The 19,025-nt window shown below is 37.3% G+C and overlaps 2 protein-coding genes across 2 annotated transcripts; one reads left to right on the forward strand and one right to left on the reverse strand.

Annotated features, from left to right (window-relative positions):
- The first annotated feature begins 502 nt into the window (after positions 1 to 502).
- On the forward strand, positions 503 to 9,692 carry LOC103464901 (adenosine receptor A1-like). Its single transcript, XM_008409296.3, has 3 exons — positions 503 to 1,448; positions 5,078 to 5,372; positions 6,349 to 9,692. The coding sequence occupies exons 1-3, from the start codon at positions 1,120 to 1,122 to the stop codon at positions 6,730 to 6,732; spliced, it is 1,008 nt and encodes a 335-aa protein (XP_008407518.1). The 5' UTR covers positions 503 to 1,119; the 3' UTR covers positions 6,733 to 9,692.
- A 3,030-nt stretch (positions 9,693 to 12,722) lies between these two features.
- Positions 12,723 to 16,819, reverse strand: LOC103464902 (bcl-2-like protein 15). Its single transcript, XM_008409297.3, has 4 exons — positions 16,470 to 16,819; positions 15,031 to 15,146; positions 13,887 to 14,108; positions 12,723 to 13,352 (listed from the first exon to the last, which is right to left on the reverse strand). The coding sequence occupies exons 1-4, from the start codon at positions 16,582 to 16,584 to the stop codon at positions 13,329 to 13,331; spliced, it is 477 nt and encodes a 158-aa protein (XP_008407519.1). The 5' UTR covers positions 16,585 to 16,819; the 3' UTR covers positions 12,723 to 13,328.
- Between the last annotated feature and the right edge of the window lie 2,206 nt (positions 16,820 to 19,025).

Consider the following 19,025-nt stretch of genomic DNA (forward strand, 5'->3'; position numbering starts at 1 on the left):
AACCCATTCAGTGGTTGTATTGTAGGTTGTATTGGTGGCCACTCTCTGTAGACATTTCTTAATTCAGTGATCTTTTCTCCTCTTTGCTTGAGAGTGGACCTATGAGTATTTATGATGAGCTCACACACATCAACATGTGACCTCCGTTTCACTCACTGAAATGCTGCTGACTTTCCGTCGTTGGTTCTCTTTTTAATTAGTTCCATAGTATTGAAGGGGGTGAATATTTATGCAATCAACCACTAATGTATTTTTAAATAATTCGGACACCTTTCACCCTTGACTTTAAGACATTTATCTGTGTTAAAAATATCAGCGCACTAAAAGGATGAAACATCCGAGGAAGACATATACTTTTTCCTGGGAAAAGTAAATGCTTTGCTTGTAAATAATTGACACGATCAGGCATTTTTAGAATGGGATGCACCTGCCGTGTGAATCCTCCCGAAGACTTCATTTGTCCACTCCCACAGAGGGAGAGCTTTCAGTCTGTCAGACATGTGACTTTGCACAAAACAAGAGATGGACTTCTAATAATATGAGCTCTCTACTTGAGCGTCATCATATTTATTTAGGAACATCATAAAGAGGACCCCGGAGGAAAAATAAAAAAAATTTTTCTTTTGAAGACTGAGGCATAAAAACAGAGCGCAATTATTGAAATGACTCAGATACAGTTTTTTTTTCTTTTCTTTTTTTTTTCGGACTCCGGGGGTGGATTCCGTGTGTTTTGACCCTCTGAAGATATACCAGATCTGTTAATCCGCTCTTTGGGGATCTGTTCATGACTCATTCTCTTCTCCGGTGCTCCGTCCCGCTCCTCAGCCAGCCGGACTACGGCGCGTCGGGGTGGAGTGGAGGGGAGGACACTTCTTTCTCGGAAACTGATGAAGTTTTGCGTCTGGCGCGCGTCCAGACTGCACGTCCTGTACTCACATCCTAAATAATCCCCGAGCGTCAGAGTCCTTCTTCTTCTTCTTCTGCTCTGTGACATAAAAAAAAGAAAAAAGAAAATGCGAAACCTAAGCAAGGGTGTCTCGGTCGATGCCCACAAACTCAAACCGATGACTCCTTCGACGTGTTCACTCTGAGCGCACCTCCGATCAGGCATCTGTGACCATGGCTTCGGCTCTGCCTCTCTACATCGGAATGGAGGTGGTGATCGCCGTGTCCTCGGTCATCGGCAACGTGATGGTCGTCTGGGCTGTTCGCATCAACCGGTCTCTGAGAGACACCACGTTCTGCTTCATCGTCTCTTTGGCCTTGGCTGACATTGCGGTCGGGGCTCTTGTCATCCCGCTGGCCATAACCATCAGCATCGGGCTCCAGACACACTTCTACAGCTGCCTGTTGTTCGCCTGCACGGTGCTCGTCCTGACCCAAAGTTCAATCCTTGCGCTGCTGGCCATCGCTATCGATCGTTATCTGAGAGTCAAAATACCCATGAGGTAGGCCTAAAGGTGAATTTTCACTATAGTTTTTAAATACGTTGTCTCATGTGTCCGGAGGCTTTGTGTCAGCCTGAACCTATAAGCGCGCTGAGAATGTTCTCTCCAGGGTTTCCTTTTACTCCTGCTGCTTTGTGTGGTGGGTGCCTTTTGAGGTTTTTATTTTTATTGCATATGTTGTTTTTTCTTAAGCCACAATCTGATTTCACATTGGTCTTTTAAATATAACATTAGAATTCAGATTAATCACACCCCTGACAGATTTAGATTTTAAATTAATCGAATTCTTAGAAGTTTGTTTTTGATTGGAAATGAGAGGTCGCCTCTGAAAATGTAACAAAACAAGCAGCATCAGCTAAAAATAAGATGTAATCTTTCTGTCTATGTTTATACACCTATTTAAGTATTTCATGAAAAAAATCGTTCTTATTTTTATAAATGCTGACCAAAAGTTATAATGTTTCTGCTGGGATATTGATTATTTATATTCGAGGATGGAATGCCTTATTGCCATCACTATTAGCTCAGTCTATAGATTCTATATCGAGGTTCGAGAGGTTTGTTTAATATCATTTATACACAAGAAATCTAAGGGAAGACTTAAATCACAGAAACCTTTAAGCATTGCTTTAAAACTCAGCTCAGCCACAAGATTAAAAGCATTACATAAAAATAAACAGATGCCAAAGCACAAATTCAGATCAACACTATAGTTTTACAAATCCAATGTGTTAATATCATCTAAAAAGTACAAAACGGAAGCTAAAAATTATTTCTGAGTACTGCTTATTTCATAAATAAAGATAAAAAAAGAGTCAATATTTCTCAAAATAATTTTCTGAGAAGATTTTAAAGCTTGGTGCCTAATCATGTTTTGTGCCCTCACGTGTTCTTAGATTTTTCATAGACCTGCCAAGGTTGAGCCATTGGACAATCAGCCAATAAAAGGGTCTGTGTCAGAGAATGCATGATTGGTCAATAGGCTCACGGTGGATGCTTCTTGGATTGTGTAATTTGTCAAGCCAGCAAGCCAACACACACATAGAAACAAATGCTCATGCACATGTCCGGCTCTTTCCGTGAAAGGACATCAATACAAGTTAAAGTGACATTAATCAGGAAACATTTCTAATTTATTGGCCATTATGTGAATACTGATGGTCTAACTGTTCAGGGCTCTGCTGGACATGTCTGCCTGCTTGAGACATGTTGGGAGATTATACAAACAAATTCCACAACAAAATGAAGATGTATCAACATCACAAAATTGCTAAATAACTAATATCTTTGTAAGAATAAATTAACAAGCAAAAATGGATATTGATATGGGAAATATGGCTCAATGCACTACGTCTGGGTCAGTCGTCAGTCAGTGACAATATTCTGTTGCTTATTTTCTATATTAGTACAATGTGTTGTATTGGTGTTAGCTAACATAAAAACTATACTGTACACTGCAGCTGACTATATAATCTTTTGTTGCATAGTGCAGTGATTCTCAACTCTGGTTCTCATCGCCCTCCTGTCCTGCATGTTTTAGGTTTTTCCCTTCTGCTACACACCTGAATTGTATCTCTGGGTGATTAACAGGCTTCTGAAGTACTTTATGGTCATGCAATCATTTGAATCAGCTCTTCTGGAATAGAAGCACATCTAAAACATGCAGAGCAGGGGGGCGGTGAGGACCAGGGCTGAAAAACACTGATTTAGTGCATAAAAAAGGAGCTTGTTCAGGGTGTCCATGTCATGCACACAATTAAAAAAATATATTTTCATGCCATATAAGATCTATTTACTATTTTAATCATATTCACATTTCAGTCTTGAATGAATTTTATTTAGCCGTAACTTGAACCAGAAATTGATTTCCCCTCCTCGTGCCTCCCTTGGGACTGTGCAGTGACATGCTTTAAGCACTGATTGCTTTTTATAGCTGAGGTGTTTGTATTTGTTGATAAGGTTGGCCTTAGATTTGAAATGTGTTTTTCGTGCTTTGCTGGTGAGCTTGGAAAGGATTTACAGGTGCTGGAAAACAACTGGAAACCCTGCAGAGAATCAGTGATGGACAGAGATCAGTTAGAATCTAGACAGCCATTTTTTTTTCTTTGGCTGATGGTGAGCTTATTGGTATGCAGCCAGAGAGCAGCAGCTTTACCAGCAGCTGCGAGGGTTGGGCTCCACATGTGGATTTAAAACAAATACCGATGCTACATTTGAGTAGTCCTACTCTTTTAACATCCTTTAATTATTTTGTCTTGTGAATGTGTTCACTCCTTGTCAAGGAAGGAAATGTTGAAAAAGAATAAAAACACACATTTTATCAGTGTGTTTGTTTTTGGCCAGTTGGACGGCGAGATTACCCAGACAACATGCAGCTGTGATAAGGAGGAGAAATACATGCCTTTCATATTTGCTCCTAATATTTACTCACAGCGTTGGTCCATTTCTGCATTCTAGCATAGGTGAACTATTAAAAAAGTGCAAGCTCATGCAGGACCATGCAGGACTTCAAATTAAAAAGAATAAGTTGTTCCTAAATACAAATGTTGTGCGCATTAATAGCATTTTTAATTTAGAAACACAATAAAAAAAATAGACTTGAGTTGCTTTGCCAAAAAACAAAGATTCTCTTCTGCACCATTAAATATAAAATTATCCACCAGTTTCTATCAATTGTATTTATGTATTGTATTTAATTAATTTAGTCATTTTTTTACTAAATAAAAATAACTGTTGATGTCTGAGTAGAGCACTGTAAGAATAAGCGGTCCGGGGACTGCAGTTTGAGAAAGAGTACTCTAAAATATCCATATCTTTTTTTGCCACTGAAATGAAAATGTTTTAATAGAGGAAAACAAATTCTTGAGGGTATTTGTTTTCCAAGGTTGCTAACTTAAGAGGTCAAGATTTAGTTTTACAGTCCAAGGCGAATTTTCTCACGCAGCCAAAACATCACAGTGGATCTCAAAAATGTACAAAAGTGGCAAATTGTTGTTTTTATTAAGTTAAAATTACATAAAAGATAAATTCAAAACTGCACTGGACACATAATCCTTTCACTTTGATTTAAAAAGTGACCCATCATGCTTGCTTGAACAGGTCAGGGTAGATCTATGAGATCTATTTTTTACACTAAGTCATTGTTGGATAATGAGATTTTAGGCTGGTCAGTTCTGCCTGTTTTGAGCTCTTATCAGAATGAGCTGCTTTATGACCCCTTGTCACTTTAAATCTAAATGAGCTGCTACTGGCCACACCCACTCCCCTCCCCCAACTCAATGTTTACACTTGCAAAAATGGCTACAAACCAAATTATATAATTGCACATCTGCTTGCAGCCATACAACCAACAAGTGGTTTATGAATGGTAAGTCATCAGCAAAACATTTCTCGTTTCCAGCAGTCATTGTACAGCTGTAAAACCAGCTGACCAAATGTGCTGGAGCTCCGTTTGGGTTTCTAGGTGAAGGGCTTGGCTTGGCTGGGATTGCTAGATAACAGTGCTTGGGCTGTTTTTAGAAGTATCCGAGATGAAAACGAAAGTGTACAAATGTGCAAAATTACAACAGCTGGGTAAATCTTGAGTACAATCATTTGAGTACAATTCCCATCTTCTTTTTTTGCCACAGTTACAAGCGAGTGGTGACCCCGTGGCGAGCTGGGACAGCCGTGCTGTTGTGTTGGCTGGTGTCCATCATAGTGGGGCTCACTCCGATGTTTGGCTGGAATAACCTGCAGTCTCTCCTTAAAAATGGCACCGTGACCACTGAAGAGCTTGTGGTGACCTGCGAGTTTGAGACAGTCATCAGCATGCACTACATGGTCTACTTTAACTTCTTTGGCTGGGTCCTGCCGCCTCTGCTGCTCATGCTGGCCATCTATGTGGAGATTTTCTACATGATCCATAAACAGCTCAACAAGAAGGTAAGGCTTGATTATTCATACAGGAATATTTTGTTGAGTAATATTTTTCTTAAGTAAAAAAACAACCCTTAAACTTTTTCCACATACTGTCACATTACAGCTTCAAACGTTCATGCTTTACTAGGTTTACTTGCCCAGCATTTAGCTCCGTTAATCTTCCCCTCAACTCTGTCTCTGTTGAAAAAAAAAAAAAAAAACTGTCACGATAAATGAGTTTGTTAATGGATGGCTGGGAGCATGGATCATGTTGAGTGCTTTAATGAAAAGAGATGAAAAAACCTCCAAAAAACACAGGGAACACAGGGAGCCAGGGGAGAACAAACAAAAAACATCAGGGGCAAACAAAAGCACTAGGAGCATGACCAGGGGAACTGGATCTGATGGGATTAAACAGGAGGAACCAGTAAGGAGTGTGAGCAGGAGAAGGATTTAAATACTGTGAGGGTGAATGTTGGAACAATGGACCTGGGCTGATTAGCAAACTGGTTGCAGATGTGAGGAGAGAGAGCACAAGGCAGACTGAGGAGAAGCTATGGTGTTTTTCTTCCCAGTTATTAATAAAGGTCAAATTTACACAACCAATAGATGTCTGGATTAATAGATTATCCCACCTGAGCTGCGGATCTGTGCAGCTCACCCAGAGTCACCATGGGTTTCTTGACTGCTTCTCTGAACAATTTTCTCCTTGCCTGGCAATGTCTAGGTAGTTATGCTGTTGGTCTATTCTCATTTTACTTTCAGGTAATGGGTTAAACAGTGCTGTGTGACCCCAACAAAACCCAAATGAAATACAATGAAGGTTTTGGCTGTACTCTCACAAAATGGGAAAAAGTTAGAGGGTTAGAATAGAATAAAAATTGAAATTTAAGCGTAACATCAAGCAGATAATTTCAAAAAGGATCAACCTCATTATTGCTTCATTGAAGTAGTGTACATTTCCGATAATGTTTTGTGATTTTTCTTAATGTCTTTGAAGGTGACGGCAAGCCACATGGATCCCAGGCGATACTTTGGAAAAGAACTTAAATTAGCCAAGTCCCTTGCCCTCGTCCTTTTCCTCTTCGCAGTCAGCTGGCTCCCACTTCACATTCTCAACTGCATCACCCTCTTCCTCCCGAACTATGAGATGTCGATGTCCCTCCTTTACGTCGCCATCATTCTCACCCATGGCAACTCAGCCGTCAACCCCATCGTCTACGCTTTCCGCATCAAGAAATTCCGCACGGCATTTCAGAAAATCTGGAAACAGTACATGCTGTGTCAGGACCCCATCGGTCGTCTTCCTCAGCGAGGGAGCCAGAGAGGGCAGAGCCGCGACACGAGGCTCAGGCAGAATGATGATGACGATGACGATGTTTGACCTTTGGGAACTAATTGTGCTATTGTGTTACTGACAATTTTTAAAGCAGTTGTTTACAGAAAGTGAGAGACCTGATGCTCAAGGAACTGCAGATCCCAGTGACATTAAGGGTACGGAAAAAGCGGGGCTTTTATGACCAATCTCTTGAACTGAAATCAGTAAGTGCATATGTGTAGCACATGTGGTACTATAGCGTTGTGAACTGTGTTCGTTGACTGAAACTACAATTTACGGCCTTCGACATCTGAAAGAGCTCAAGTCTATTCATCTAAAGTCTTTGCTTCATAACATGCTTCATTTTGTGGCCTTAAGGACAAAAAGGAAGTGAGCATTGGTGAATAGAATGACTCTGGTGAACTTTTTGTGACTGAAGGGAAAGCTTCGAAATGAAGTTTGGTGCTTTAAGAAGGTTTACGATGTTGGGTGTGTTCTTTGTTGACGTGGGGAAAAAAGATCCAATCAGAATCTTTAGCAAAACTTCTGGTTTTATTAATATCAAAGTAACATTAATAATCAAACTCATTCCAACTGTGTTAAAATTTCTTAAAATTATCCATATTTTGTCACTTCTGTATTTTTATTTGTATTTTTTTAGAAAAACCATGAGAGTAGAGAATAACTGAAAAAATATGGAATTTATTATTTGGCCTGTCATTACAGGGAACACAGTTTTTGTAGACAAAATCTGAGATTGTGAAAGATTTGTTTTGCATGTGGACCAGATGCCAGGAGACTACTGGAAACATTAACATAATAAAGGTTAGTAATAAAACGTTATGACCTTCGACATCTGAAAGATCAACTCTTGTAGATTTCACAAGAGTGAAATCATTTATCTGTGTATCCCACCTCTGTCACTGCTTTTCCATTAAACTTCAAATGTAAGATAGAAAAGATTTCATGATAGGAACCATATTGTTTTTTTAGCCGAGCCTTGCTTCAGGCCTGTTCAGAAGCTTCTTGTGCTGAATCTTGATGTTATGAAACTTAAGGTTTATCCCACCTTGTGGTGCCGGATGGGTATTACAACAGTTCTGATTGCAGTCCCACAGAGCGTTTAGATGACCCTCCTCCTATCTACCCCCCAAACATAATTGGCTTCTCCAAATTTCCCCTAGGTGTGAGTGTGTGGGTGCATGGTCGTTTGTCCTGTGTGTCTCTGTGTTGCCTTGCGACAGAGTGGCGACCTGTCCAGGGTGATCCCGCCTCTCGCCCTGAACGTTAGCTGGAGATGGGCACCAGCAACCCTCCCGACCCCACTAAGGGACAAGGGTGTATGGATGGATGGATGGATGGATCTGGAGCAGTGTTGCTGGGGCCTAAGACCATTCGACTGACAAAATAACTAATCCTACCTAATAACTCTTGCTTTTAATTAGATATTTGTAGACACAATGCTTAAAACCCACAAACACATTGGTCATATAACTGCAGCCACATCAGAGTTTTAATTAAAGATCAACGCATTCAAAGAATGCTGGTGCTCCTTCATCTTCTCAGCTCTGTTTGAATGAGTCCTTTTATCCTCACTGCACACTCGGCTGGCCGTTCACTTTTTCAAAGTTTTTAATTAATTTTCCTTTCAGGGCAGGGATACTTTAATTACTGTTGCTTGTGTAAAGTGAATCACAATTGATGCTGTATGTTATGCACATGGTAATCTATGACTGCTGACATTAATATTATACAGAAAACCCAATGTAACCAACTCATGTAGGTGCTGGTAGGAGACACTAATTCATCTCACTGAGAGAACAGCTGTGCAGTGACAAATTCACAGCTGTTGTTTGCAAAGAGCTGGAAGTCCGACCTCTAATCACCTCTTATTTCACCAGCCAGAAAAAATGTTGAGGGGTTTTGGATTTGTAATGCATTATTTGCACTCAAATTTTGAAGAATCACAACTTAAACAGATTTATTTTCTTACTTTATTTTTAAATTTTCATTCTTCTCTCCATGGCGCTCTGTATAACATGTTAAGGCAGTCAAGGGCTATTTTGTTTTTCTCTGAAGGCATGCATCACAGATTTCTGTTATTTGGCCGACAGTGGGTGAATAAGTGAGGGGCTTCTAAGCACGAATGCAGGAAAGAAGTAAAACCAAATCTAGAGTTTATATTTCAGAAAGAGTTGCTTCTTAGGCAGAAACCTGTTATACAGAAGTACAGGTTTTGCATAGATTTTACAGAGAAAAGAAAAAAACATACACTTGAGCATTCTAATTTAATAAGACTGAGTGCGTTTCAAATGCTGCATCGCCATAATATAATAATGTATCCACGTGATTACTTTCTTTCATTTTCTGTGCGTGGGCTATTTCTGAAAGAAGAAATGGGAAAAAGTCTTATTCTTCAGATGTAGATCACTGGTAAAGTAAGAAATAAAAAAATCTAGATAAATCAAGATAATCAAGATGCAGCAAAATGTAGTTGAACAAAGTATTGAATCGGGGTTAGGGTAATACATCAAAATTGTTAATTTACTGATGTTAATACTGGAACTGGGGCAATGTGTATGAAGCTCCAAAGGATTAAGATTGTATTTCATCATTTATTTGCAGATTATATTTTAATTGAAATCATTATTTGGTACAAGAGAATGAGCATTGAAGTCCACTGACAGCTTTCTATTCTACATTATTAAAATGACTAAGTGCATAATTTATAGAGGTAAAATATTTTTGGAGATACACTTTCTTGGAATGATCAAAGTGTGTCAGTTCAGTTGTCAGAGGCTGAATAATTCATGTTTTGTGGAAAAAAACTCATTGAGGGATCCAAATGAAGGGCACTGAGTCAGCAGGCAGCAAGTATTTAGACGGCAAAGTCTTTATTATCAAAATTAATCTGAGCAGCCTTCGGGCAGGAAATCTACTGAAACACTGTAACTTAACCAGCAAAGAAAAAAAGGAGGAGCTGTACTTACCATTTCATTTTAATAAAGTTCTTTCTTCCACTTGCATTCCATTTTGTTTTGCCTCTGAACTTACTTTCTCCACAGCTGAATATTGAATGTGGTTTGCCCTTTATATAAAGATCTCTGTTCCTGCTTGAAGTATTTATTTATTTATTTTTGATTATTTTTACTTTGTTTTTTACTCTGCCTGACAGGTTGCCCTTGTCGTCGTTCCACAGAACTGCTATCAGACCTGCCTGGAGTATTTGCTGCCTCCAGAAGTGCCTTCACGGTTTCTTGATTTCTCTCACAAACTGTTTTTAGTTTGTCCTTTTGCTTTTTGTTTCCTCGCTGTTAAGTGCTGCTATACTGATGGTTTACATTACTCGGAACAAAAAATATTTGATCTTATTAAGCTCATGAATTATTCTAGCAAGACGTGGAGAGATGAAATATTAGCTTATTCTTTTGTACCTTACGATAAACACGATAGTTGCAGAATAATACAGCAGAAATGTAATTCTAAGAAACAGGAAATGCAGATTGTGTTGAGAAGATATTGCTCATAGTGCATGTAGATTCGACATACTTTTCTACGTATAATATCTGTGAACAGGCACTTTTTATGCAACCAGATTTCAGCAAGGAATAAGGACAAAACATAAAAAAGAGAAATATGTTTAGTTGTCAAGAGTTCAGCTTCCAGTTACAGAAACATGTAACTGGAAATCAACAGACAATTTGTTTTTAGGTGCCTGTCATTTTATTCTGCAAAGCAGTCATTTATAAATGTTGTTCGGCCAAATGATGAAATTCCAGTGGCGTGAAGTCAAAATATTCTGATGCAATCATGTGGGCTGCAAAAGCAAATAACCCATCAAGATTTGGGCCATGTGTTTTTTCTCTCCAGGATCAAACTTGTGGGAGACAGAATGATTCAGAGAACATTCAGAAACATCCCTAAGTATTGATGGGAAGAACTGCAGTGATTGCATGAATCATAAAATTACACCATTGTGTGTGGGCAATCACATGTGGCAAAGCATAAGCAGACTTTTTAACAAGGTAACATAACTTATGTTGATGAAGGTCAACTCTAAACACTGAACGGTAGGAAAACAACTGAGGTTAGGTTTCTTTGCTGACCCAGTCCTGAACCAAATATGAACCAATCTTGGTTTGGGTTAATTAAACACAAATGAGTTCAACGTGGGTTTGGCCAAGAATAATGGGTAAAGTTTTCAACTCTCAGAAACTGGATCTAGCCCACCAAAGAGTGGGCTGAAAAATATAATCTGTCAAATGTTTAAACTCAAATTTTGACAGTTTATTAAACAAATGTATGCATGTTGGGTCTGTGTTACAATAAATTGACTCCAGAGGGCGCTGTTGCTTGAGTATGCACACCTTAGCTTGCTTTCAAAGCGTCACTCGCATAAGTAGGTTGACATATTTTGATAGCTGTAATTCTGTAAAATACAAATATATTGTAATTTAAAATAAATTTGCAGTAATTAAATCAATCTATTTTCGGTGACCAGCTTGAGCTCTTAGACTACAGTTTATTTGAAAACATGCTTTTTGACTGTGTTAGGAAGCAGGAGTAGCAAAATGGGGAGAGAATACAAACATCATGGTTTAAGATCCCTCTTACTACAAAGAAAATGTGCTATCAACTTTTAACTGTGTAGCCTCAGTGATCAGTTTTTTTCATATTACATGAAAAATTTTGACAACATACTTTCAGTTTTGGTTTTACCACAAATTTTAGAATAATCCAGCTTGTTACAATGTAGCATAATACCCAGGGAAGAACCCAGACGTGCTCGGAGTTGTTTGCTACTTTTTTGCTAAGGAAGCAGTGCTTCCTTAGCAAAATGATGCATGATGATGCAACCCTGAACAGCAAATTGAACAATCTTCAATATGGTGTATGTCTTTTACCATACATAGTGAAAAACGCACACCACTCAGAATTTAGTGTGCGTCAGCGTTTAGCTTTGTAAACTGGAGCCTTATTTGTTTAATGTCAATACCTGGACACTTTTTTCCCCATAAACCTACTCTGCAAGAATAATTTCATATTAACTAGAGATTAGAGATGTTATAAATAAGTTATAAATGTTATAAAATAAAAAAGGGAACCGCCAGCAGATTCTGTTGTATGAATAATGTATAAGGATGTCTTTATTGTTTTTTTTTAAATCATGCTCTTCCCTAGATAAGTCAGTTTTGTCTGTTAAACTAAACCACAGGGATGGGAACTTGTGTTCTGACAAATCTCTGCCATCTAGTGGTTTCTATTTTATCCTCACAAGGACTTCAAACACATCAAGGTACTCAGTCAAAAAAACAACATAAAATTGACCTTTGTTGAGCATGTCAAGTCATTCAAAAGTAGCACAAAATAATTTTATTTTATTCATTACAAAAACAATGGCACAATGGTACAAGCAAAAGATCTCCGAAAAAACATTTGCTAACATTTGTTACAGTTGGCTTGAGCTCAGTTGGTAAAATAAGTGACAAACCATTCACATTTAACTATGACACCAAATCAGTCACCCATAATCAACAACATACAAATGGTAGAACACGTACACATTTGTTTTTATTATAAACAGTGTTAGAAAGGAAGAAATTGAACACCAAAGGATAATAGATTCATAAACCCGTATTTGTGCTTTAATGTTTTTAATTAAGAGAGACGGAAAACATTTTAAAGTATTTGCATTTTAAATGTACCTTATCCCAAGAAGAAGACCAAGTTTATAAAGTAATGCTAAAATTAATGCAGAAGAGAGAGGGTCATAAGTGTTCAAAGAACAACATGAACTGGCTCATCTGCAAAGATTTAATAAATATTTGCACTTGGACAATTCATAGGATCAAAAATAAAACAGTCATTGAGGTTTCACGTAGTCATTTGATTTGTTAAGAAATGGAAAAGAAAAACCTGAAGAAAAACAAAATCCATACTAAAAAGGCTGAAGTCAAGACCATGAAAATTGTTCAACAATCCAAGTAGAGATGTAATGGAGATCCAGTGATGGTAGAGAGATTGTTCTCTAATAACAACATGTTCTTACAAAGATAAACGTTTCAACAGCATTTTTATCCTTTTATTTTGTTGCTTTCCCATCTTAATTTACATTTTGGCTGTTTAAGAAATTGTACTTATAAGGCATCATCCAGATCTAAAACATATAAACACAGTTGTTACAATGCCAGGGTTGCCATTTCAAAATGATTTCCACCTTTAATTTGTAATAAATCCTGTATAATCTAACCGAGAACGCAAATCTTTAATGGCAAAAACAAATAAAGAGAACTTTGTCTGCAGTGAAACACGGTTGTTGTAGCATCAAGCTTTGTAATTTTTCCACTCAGCTTGGAGTTTCACAGTATCAAATCTCCAAAATCCTAAAATATTTGCTAGAAGGTTGACAATAAAAATATCATTGATGTAATTTTTTTTTCACAGTTTGAGTTCAAACTTATCCATAATTGAACATTAAGTACGTCAAGTTTTCTTTGTTTTTGCAAAGGCATGGTCTGATGAGAAGGCTTAGTTTATTATCACGTGTCGTTGTGTGCATTAGCAAAAACCCTAAACATCACCGATCAAAAAGCGGAAGGCTGCTGATGTTTGGCTTTTTCAAGCTGCCGATCTTCATTACATGGACATTCATTTGGCAAGACTTACATGGCGACTGGCACTTTATCCTGAAAAAAAAAAACAGAAAAAAAAAAGTTTAACACTTAATTGTATATTTTTGTTTGAAATAAAACATATCAGGTTATAAAATAAAGGAACAAAGACTGTAGAGGAAAATTTTGTATTGCAATTGCCATCATTATTATTATTATTGTGAATATTAGGCAGATCTAGAAAGTTTTTTAAATTGAAAAATCACTACTTGTTACAGTCAGATATTTAAATGCATGTACTGTAAATCTTGCAAGTGCATGATTTAGCAAATTATGAGATGTTATAGAGAGATTATGTTCACATTCCACCCATCTTTATGATTTTGTTTACTTCTGGTATACAAAAAGTAGTGTTTGTGGTTTTAAAAAAAAGTAAAAGCTACAGAAAGAAAAATATTTATAGTATGCATTAAATCTCGACAACTGGGGTGGAGTAATTTTCTTGCCATTTCCATTCAATGTCGTTATTCGAAGTGCAACAGCCAAACGAAGGCTTGAAGTGATAAATACTTGGTATGCAACTGAAAAGTATCTTAGACATGCACTTACCCAACCACCTTGTTGAGCAACCCATCTACTGACACGACTGTTGAGGAAGTTACTCATAGCGTTCCTCACTTTGTCTTTAAGAGCTGGAGAGTTCTTCTTCAAATAGAGCCCCAATGCCACTGATGCATGGATCAGCTGCAACTCCGGGGCTAGCGCAGCTTCCCGAGAGACGTAGGTTTCACACAGGGTCTCCACACTTTGCTCGAACACTGTAGCTACAGCCTGGGGGAAATACAGTTCAGGTTATTCTGTTTCCAAGACTAAAAAGAGAAATATTATGGTTTTATCATTTACAAATAAAATGGAGCAGCAAAAGCTGATAGGCACGAACCAAGAAAAATTTGCGAAGAGACATATTTGTTCCCACAAATAGTTTGGAGTAATTTTACACAGAAAATTCTATAAATAGTGGAATCTGCAAATAGGTGACCACACAATTCAAATAGGTGAATTGTGTGGTCAGAGTACCCCTAACAAATATCTCAACACTAAAGATGCACTGAGAATAATGTCTATTGACCATCATTGACTAATTTTGAACCTGAATTGTGACCGACAAGGTGAAAAGCATGAAAAACTCCTATGTTTTGACAATCAGTGAATGTGCCGCACTAAACATTTCTAGGTCATGCTGACACTGTCACTCTGAGTGAAAGTTGCTGCTGCAGGATTAATATTTAAAATGGGCTTTTCTTCCAGCATTAGTGAAGAATTTGAAAGTAAGTGAGAGGAAGTGACAACATGCAAGAAGCATTTTAAAAGGAAACTGTATTTTCTATGGCAAGTCCAGACATGTCTGCAGTTCATTCATTCATCAATGAAAAAGGAGAGCAAGACTTTAGCAGATACAGAAAGTTTTGTATTACAGCAAAGCTGCTCTGGTTTATCCTTTTATCTGCTGTAAATGAACATGGCTTTTGTTTAAACTTGTCCGTGCGATGTCTAGCTTTAACATGGACAAATACCAAGAAATGTGTGATGCTAAATCCAACTACAGACACTTTATGTTTTAGAAAGATAATTCACATCTCAGCACATTTGAACAGATGCAGCATTTAGAAATGTACATACGCAGGTTTGTTGCAGATGACCCCCCCTACTGTAAACTCAAATAGGCTCATAGTCATACATTGTGCTAACGTACCTCTTCTGTAACTGCTTCAGTTAGATCCTTAATTGCTTTAGTAAAACTCTGGTCTTTATTCAGAGCATCACCGATAGTTCTCAGCCTATCCGCAATTATCACTGGGTCAAAGTCGCCTGAAAAGATTAGAAACAAACAAACAAAAAAAACAAAAAAAACAGTTAACAAGCAGCTTAGACACGGTATGCATTAAATTTCAGTGAGAACAACCAATCGGGCATAACATTATGACCACAGACAGGTGAATTAGTGAATTAACTCTGTATCATGGCACTTGTTAGTGAGTGGGATGCATTAGGAAGCACATTAGCATTTTGTCCACAATATCAATTTGATAGAAGTAGAAAAAAATTGAACAAGAATAAAGGCAAAATAGTGTTAGCCAGACAATTGAATCAGAGCATCTCCAGCATGTAGCTTAATTTTTTGCTTTAGATGTTTGAGACAGACTGAGCCCAGTGCTAACTAGGAAATCTGAAACACTGAGGATTGCGTTTGGCCATAAAGGCGTCACATATTGCTCCGGACGTCAATATGTGACGTCAGAAGGACGTCAGAAGGAAATTTCAAACTCTGATTTTCATACACTTTTTATAATATAGTGGTATGATTTGGCCCCATTTAAAGAAAATGAAATTCAATTGATATTTGTACTGCACACCATCAAATTAAACAGTTATTTGAAAAACTAAAGTAGTCTCCATTTGACCTTTAACTTAATGCCACAAAATTAATGTTTAAGCGTTTTTTTCTGTTTTTGTAGAGACCCAAATGGAAGCACAAATACGAGCAAAAAGTAAATTATAGATAATAGGACATAGCAAAAGACCTCGTAAAATGGTAAGGAATATAATAGACATTTCCACATGGGGAAATTCAAGTTTATCAGCAGAAAACTGAGTGAATATGGAAGCACACAGATACACATACAAAAATATTTAAAATAATCTAGAAAGTAATGTAAAATACAAGTTCACAAAACTATACAGTTATGAATGAATAGAATACATTCATGTTATGCACATGATCATGACCTCATCCATGAAAGCTCAGGGTTGGGTTTTTTTTTGACGAGCACAATAGCGATTTAATGCGGTTTTGCCTCCCAAATCCCCAGATCTGGATCAAGACCATTCATATGTGAATATGTGGGGCGTGCCGGTCCCCACTGTGACGTCAGATGCTACATCACATTATTTGGGGTCCAACACTGGGAGCAGGTGATCGTAATGATGTCCGTGATCGGTGTAGGCTTTAGACTGACAAAACAATACAGAAACACGAAACGGCTGACATTTGAAATGAAACCATTTAGGATAAATGAAATAAAAAGAGAAATGAACAGTCAATGACATAGCAAATTTTGTTCCGGGGCAAAAAAAATGAAAGCAGGAGTGGTGACCGGTCACGAACACACAGAGGAAAACAAAAACACTTACCTGGGGCTTCTTTGCTGTCAGATTCCACATCTCCATACGACCGATCGCATTCATCTTCATCTGCCAGTAGATAATAAACTACCGATTCTGTCTGTGCCTTTATATTAGGAGCCATTATCTGCCGGCTGAAGGAAGTAAAGAAGGACCTTCACTGCGTGCGCAGGCGCAGTCTGACTAAGCAGGGCGGGGCTCTTCTTTAATGGAACCTCAGGATCCGTCAAGCTGTTGCAAGTCTGGGCGTCAACATGTAGCACCGGCCCATGAACCATTTTCACAATACAACTACGATCATGCCCCAACTCCGTCTGAATTTACCAAATAGAACACAATTAACATCTCACTATAGCGACAAAATGCGCCACTTCCATAACAAAAGGAATATCCAGAAAACAAAAACAAACAAAAAACAAACAAACAAAAAAACAACAACCGTTGATTGATTAAAAATATGCATATCTCGTACTCAGACGAAAAGCAAACGCTTCTAAACCAGATCAGCATTAGAAAGCAATAAGAGCTCAGTAGCTCTGTTCCCTCACTTGAAGTTGTGTGAAATGCTATAAAAGCTCATCTTATCTGTGCGTTCAGACTAATATTAGACGGAAACGCCTTTAACATGTCGCTTTAAACTCACATTATAGTACAGTATAGCAGTTCAGAATGATACACTGTTCAGTGGTTGAATATAAAACCATTTTTTGTTTTATGACAAATTGATGTCCCCTAACCATATGGAAACATAATTCTGTAACACTATGACATAAAAAAATATTTGACATATAAAGTCAGATTGTACATGAAATGTACAAAATAAAGTCAGAGTGTGTTATTTTTAAGAGCTACTTGGTATTTTCTTATGCTGCAAATGTGCCCTTATTGTATCATTGTATTTAATTGAAAAAGCTGAGGGAACAGAGCTTGATTTTGGTCAATGTTGGGTAACAAAATTATACAAGAATTTTTGGATGTAATGTTGATTTTAATCGAATAAGAGAAGTGGATTTTTTTTTAACATAGTTGTAAGTAAGTATTTAATGTAAATAAGTTGAGGCTTTTGAGGTAAAAGCTTTTAAAAAATATCCTTGTTAATTTGTCATTTGGAATTGGCCAGCAAAGTTTCTCCCACAGTACGTTGTGCCGCCACCAGCAGCAACTATAAACCACTTTTTTGTCACAGAAATTTGTTTCAAAACTTATAAGGTGAAAAAGTAGATACCAAAGCTCCATATGTTGTCAGTTAATCAAGAATGAGCCTACTTTCATAACAATACACCTCTTACTAGCTATTTTTTGGCATGTATATTTGTATACATAAAACTGCACTATCATGAGTGAGTTGTATGTTCATTTTCATGACCAGTCTGTTCAATTCTCTGGGACACTCACAAAAACAGATTTTGTTTGCTGTACTGAAAAAAAGTGAGCAAACTATTATTGATTTCATATTATTTGCTGAGGCAAAGAAATAACTAAAAAGCAGTCAAAGTAATTATATTTTGACACAAGTAGTTTCAAGTTTAAAAAAGTGCCTTCAGAAAGCTTTGGGGTTAAAACATACAAAAAAAAAAGAAAAAAAGCTTTGGGTGTCATTTAAGTAATTGCAGTCTGCTCAAATTTATTAAGTTAATTTAAGTTACTAAAATTGTACAAGCTAATGTTACTGTTTAATAAAATCTAAAACTATGAGTTTTAGCCTATGATGCTACAATAAATTTGTGTATCTTTGGTGAAAAGTGAGGGTTTTTCACACGAGTGGATTTTTATTTTACTTTCATAACAATTCATGGCAAATCTTTTGAATATTTTATGGACTTCCATGGAGAGGTAAAGCAATCCAGTTGTTACCGGCCAGTGTCAGACGTGGTTCAACAAACTCAGTTGAGGATTAACAGAACATCATTGGTTCAACCCCACTGCAGTTTCCCTTTACCCAGTATGGACTTTGTCACTTGTGAAATGTGATGCAACATTTCCGTAATTCACTAAATAAAACGAAGGCACTATTTTCTTCTTTTTAATGCCCACTTGTAAAAATAGTACATGTTTACTATTTTATCTATAGATTACGCAACAGGGCATTAGAATTACATCTGATTGATTTTATATTATTCTAGCGTTATTTTTTTCTTTACTTTAAACTTCTACCCACTTTATATTTTAGGTTGGTGATGTGGTAAGGTACATGAGGTAGGCCTGGACATCCGTTTTAGTTAGTGTTAAATACAATTGTATAACTGCACAAAGAACACACAACACATTCAAAATGCTATGCTGTTTATGACCAGAAGATGGCGACTTCTACCTTACTGACTAGATCTGCTTGGAAACGCCCCACCCTGCTGCAAACACAAATCCGCTGTGACTGGCGATGAAATACAGTTTTTAATATAAATACTAACCTGTTTTTTTCCGATTTGTCCTCTTTATTCACAATGCAACAGCATGTTTATGTTTGCACAGCTTGTTCAAGAGATTTTACTGTTTGAACAAAAGGGTTTTTCTGCATTGAAAGAAATTAGGCTCACTTGTATAGTTGCCTAGCAAATGTATAAATAA

This window comes from Poecilia reticulata, chromosome 5 (genome assembly GCF_904066995.2).
Source record: "Poecilia reticulata chromosome 5, P_reticulata-male-v2, whole genome shotgun sequence".
In the NCBI taxonomy this organism is placed as follows: domain Eukaryota; kingdom Metazoa; phylum Chordata; class Actinopteri; order Cyprinodontiformes; family Poeciliidae; genus Poecilia; species Poecilia reticulata.

Coding starts and splice junctions, on each gene's coding strand:
- LOC103464901 (XM_008409296.3), top strand. CDS start 1,120: ATGGCTTCGGCTCTGCCTCTCTACATCGGAATGGAGGTGGTGATCGCC. Junction 1,449..5,077: donor AGAGTCAAAATACCCATGAG/GTAGGCCTAAAG, acceptor TTTTTGCCACAG/TTACAAGCGAGTGGTGACCC. Junction 5,373..6,348: donor ATAAACAGCTCAACAAGAAG/GTAAGGCTTGAT, acceptor ATGTCTTTGAAG/GTGACGGCAAGCCACATGGA.
- LOC103464902 (XM_008409297.3), bottom strand. CDS start 16,584: ATGGCTCCTAATATAAAGGCACAGACAGAATCGGTAGTTTATTATCTA. Junction 14,109..15,030: donor CTGAAGCAGTTACAGAAGAG/GTACGTTAGCAC, acceptor TATTTCCCCCAG/GCTGTAGCTACAGTGTTCGA. Junction 13,353..13,886: donor TTGCTCAACAAGGTGGTTGG/GTAAGTGCATGT, acceptor TTTTTTTTTCAG/GATAAAGTGCCAGTCGCCAT.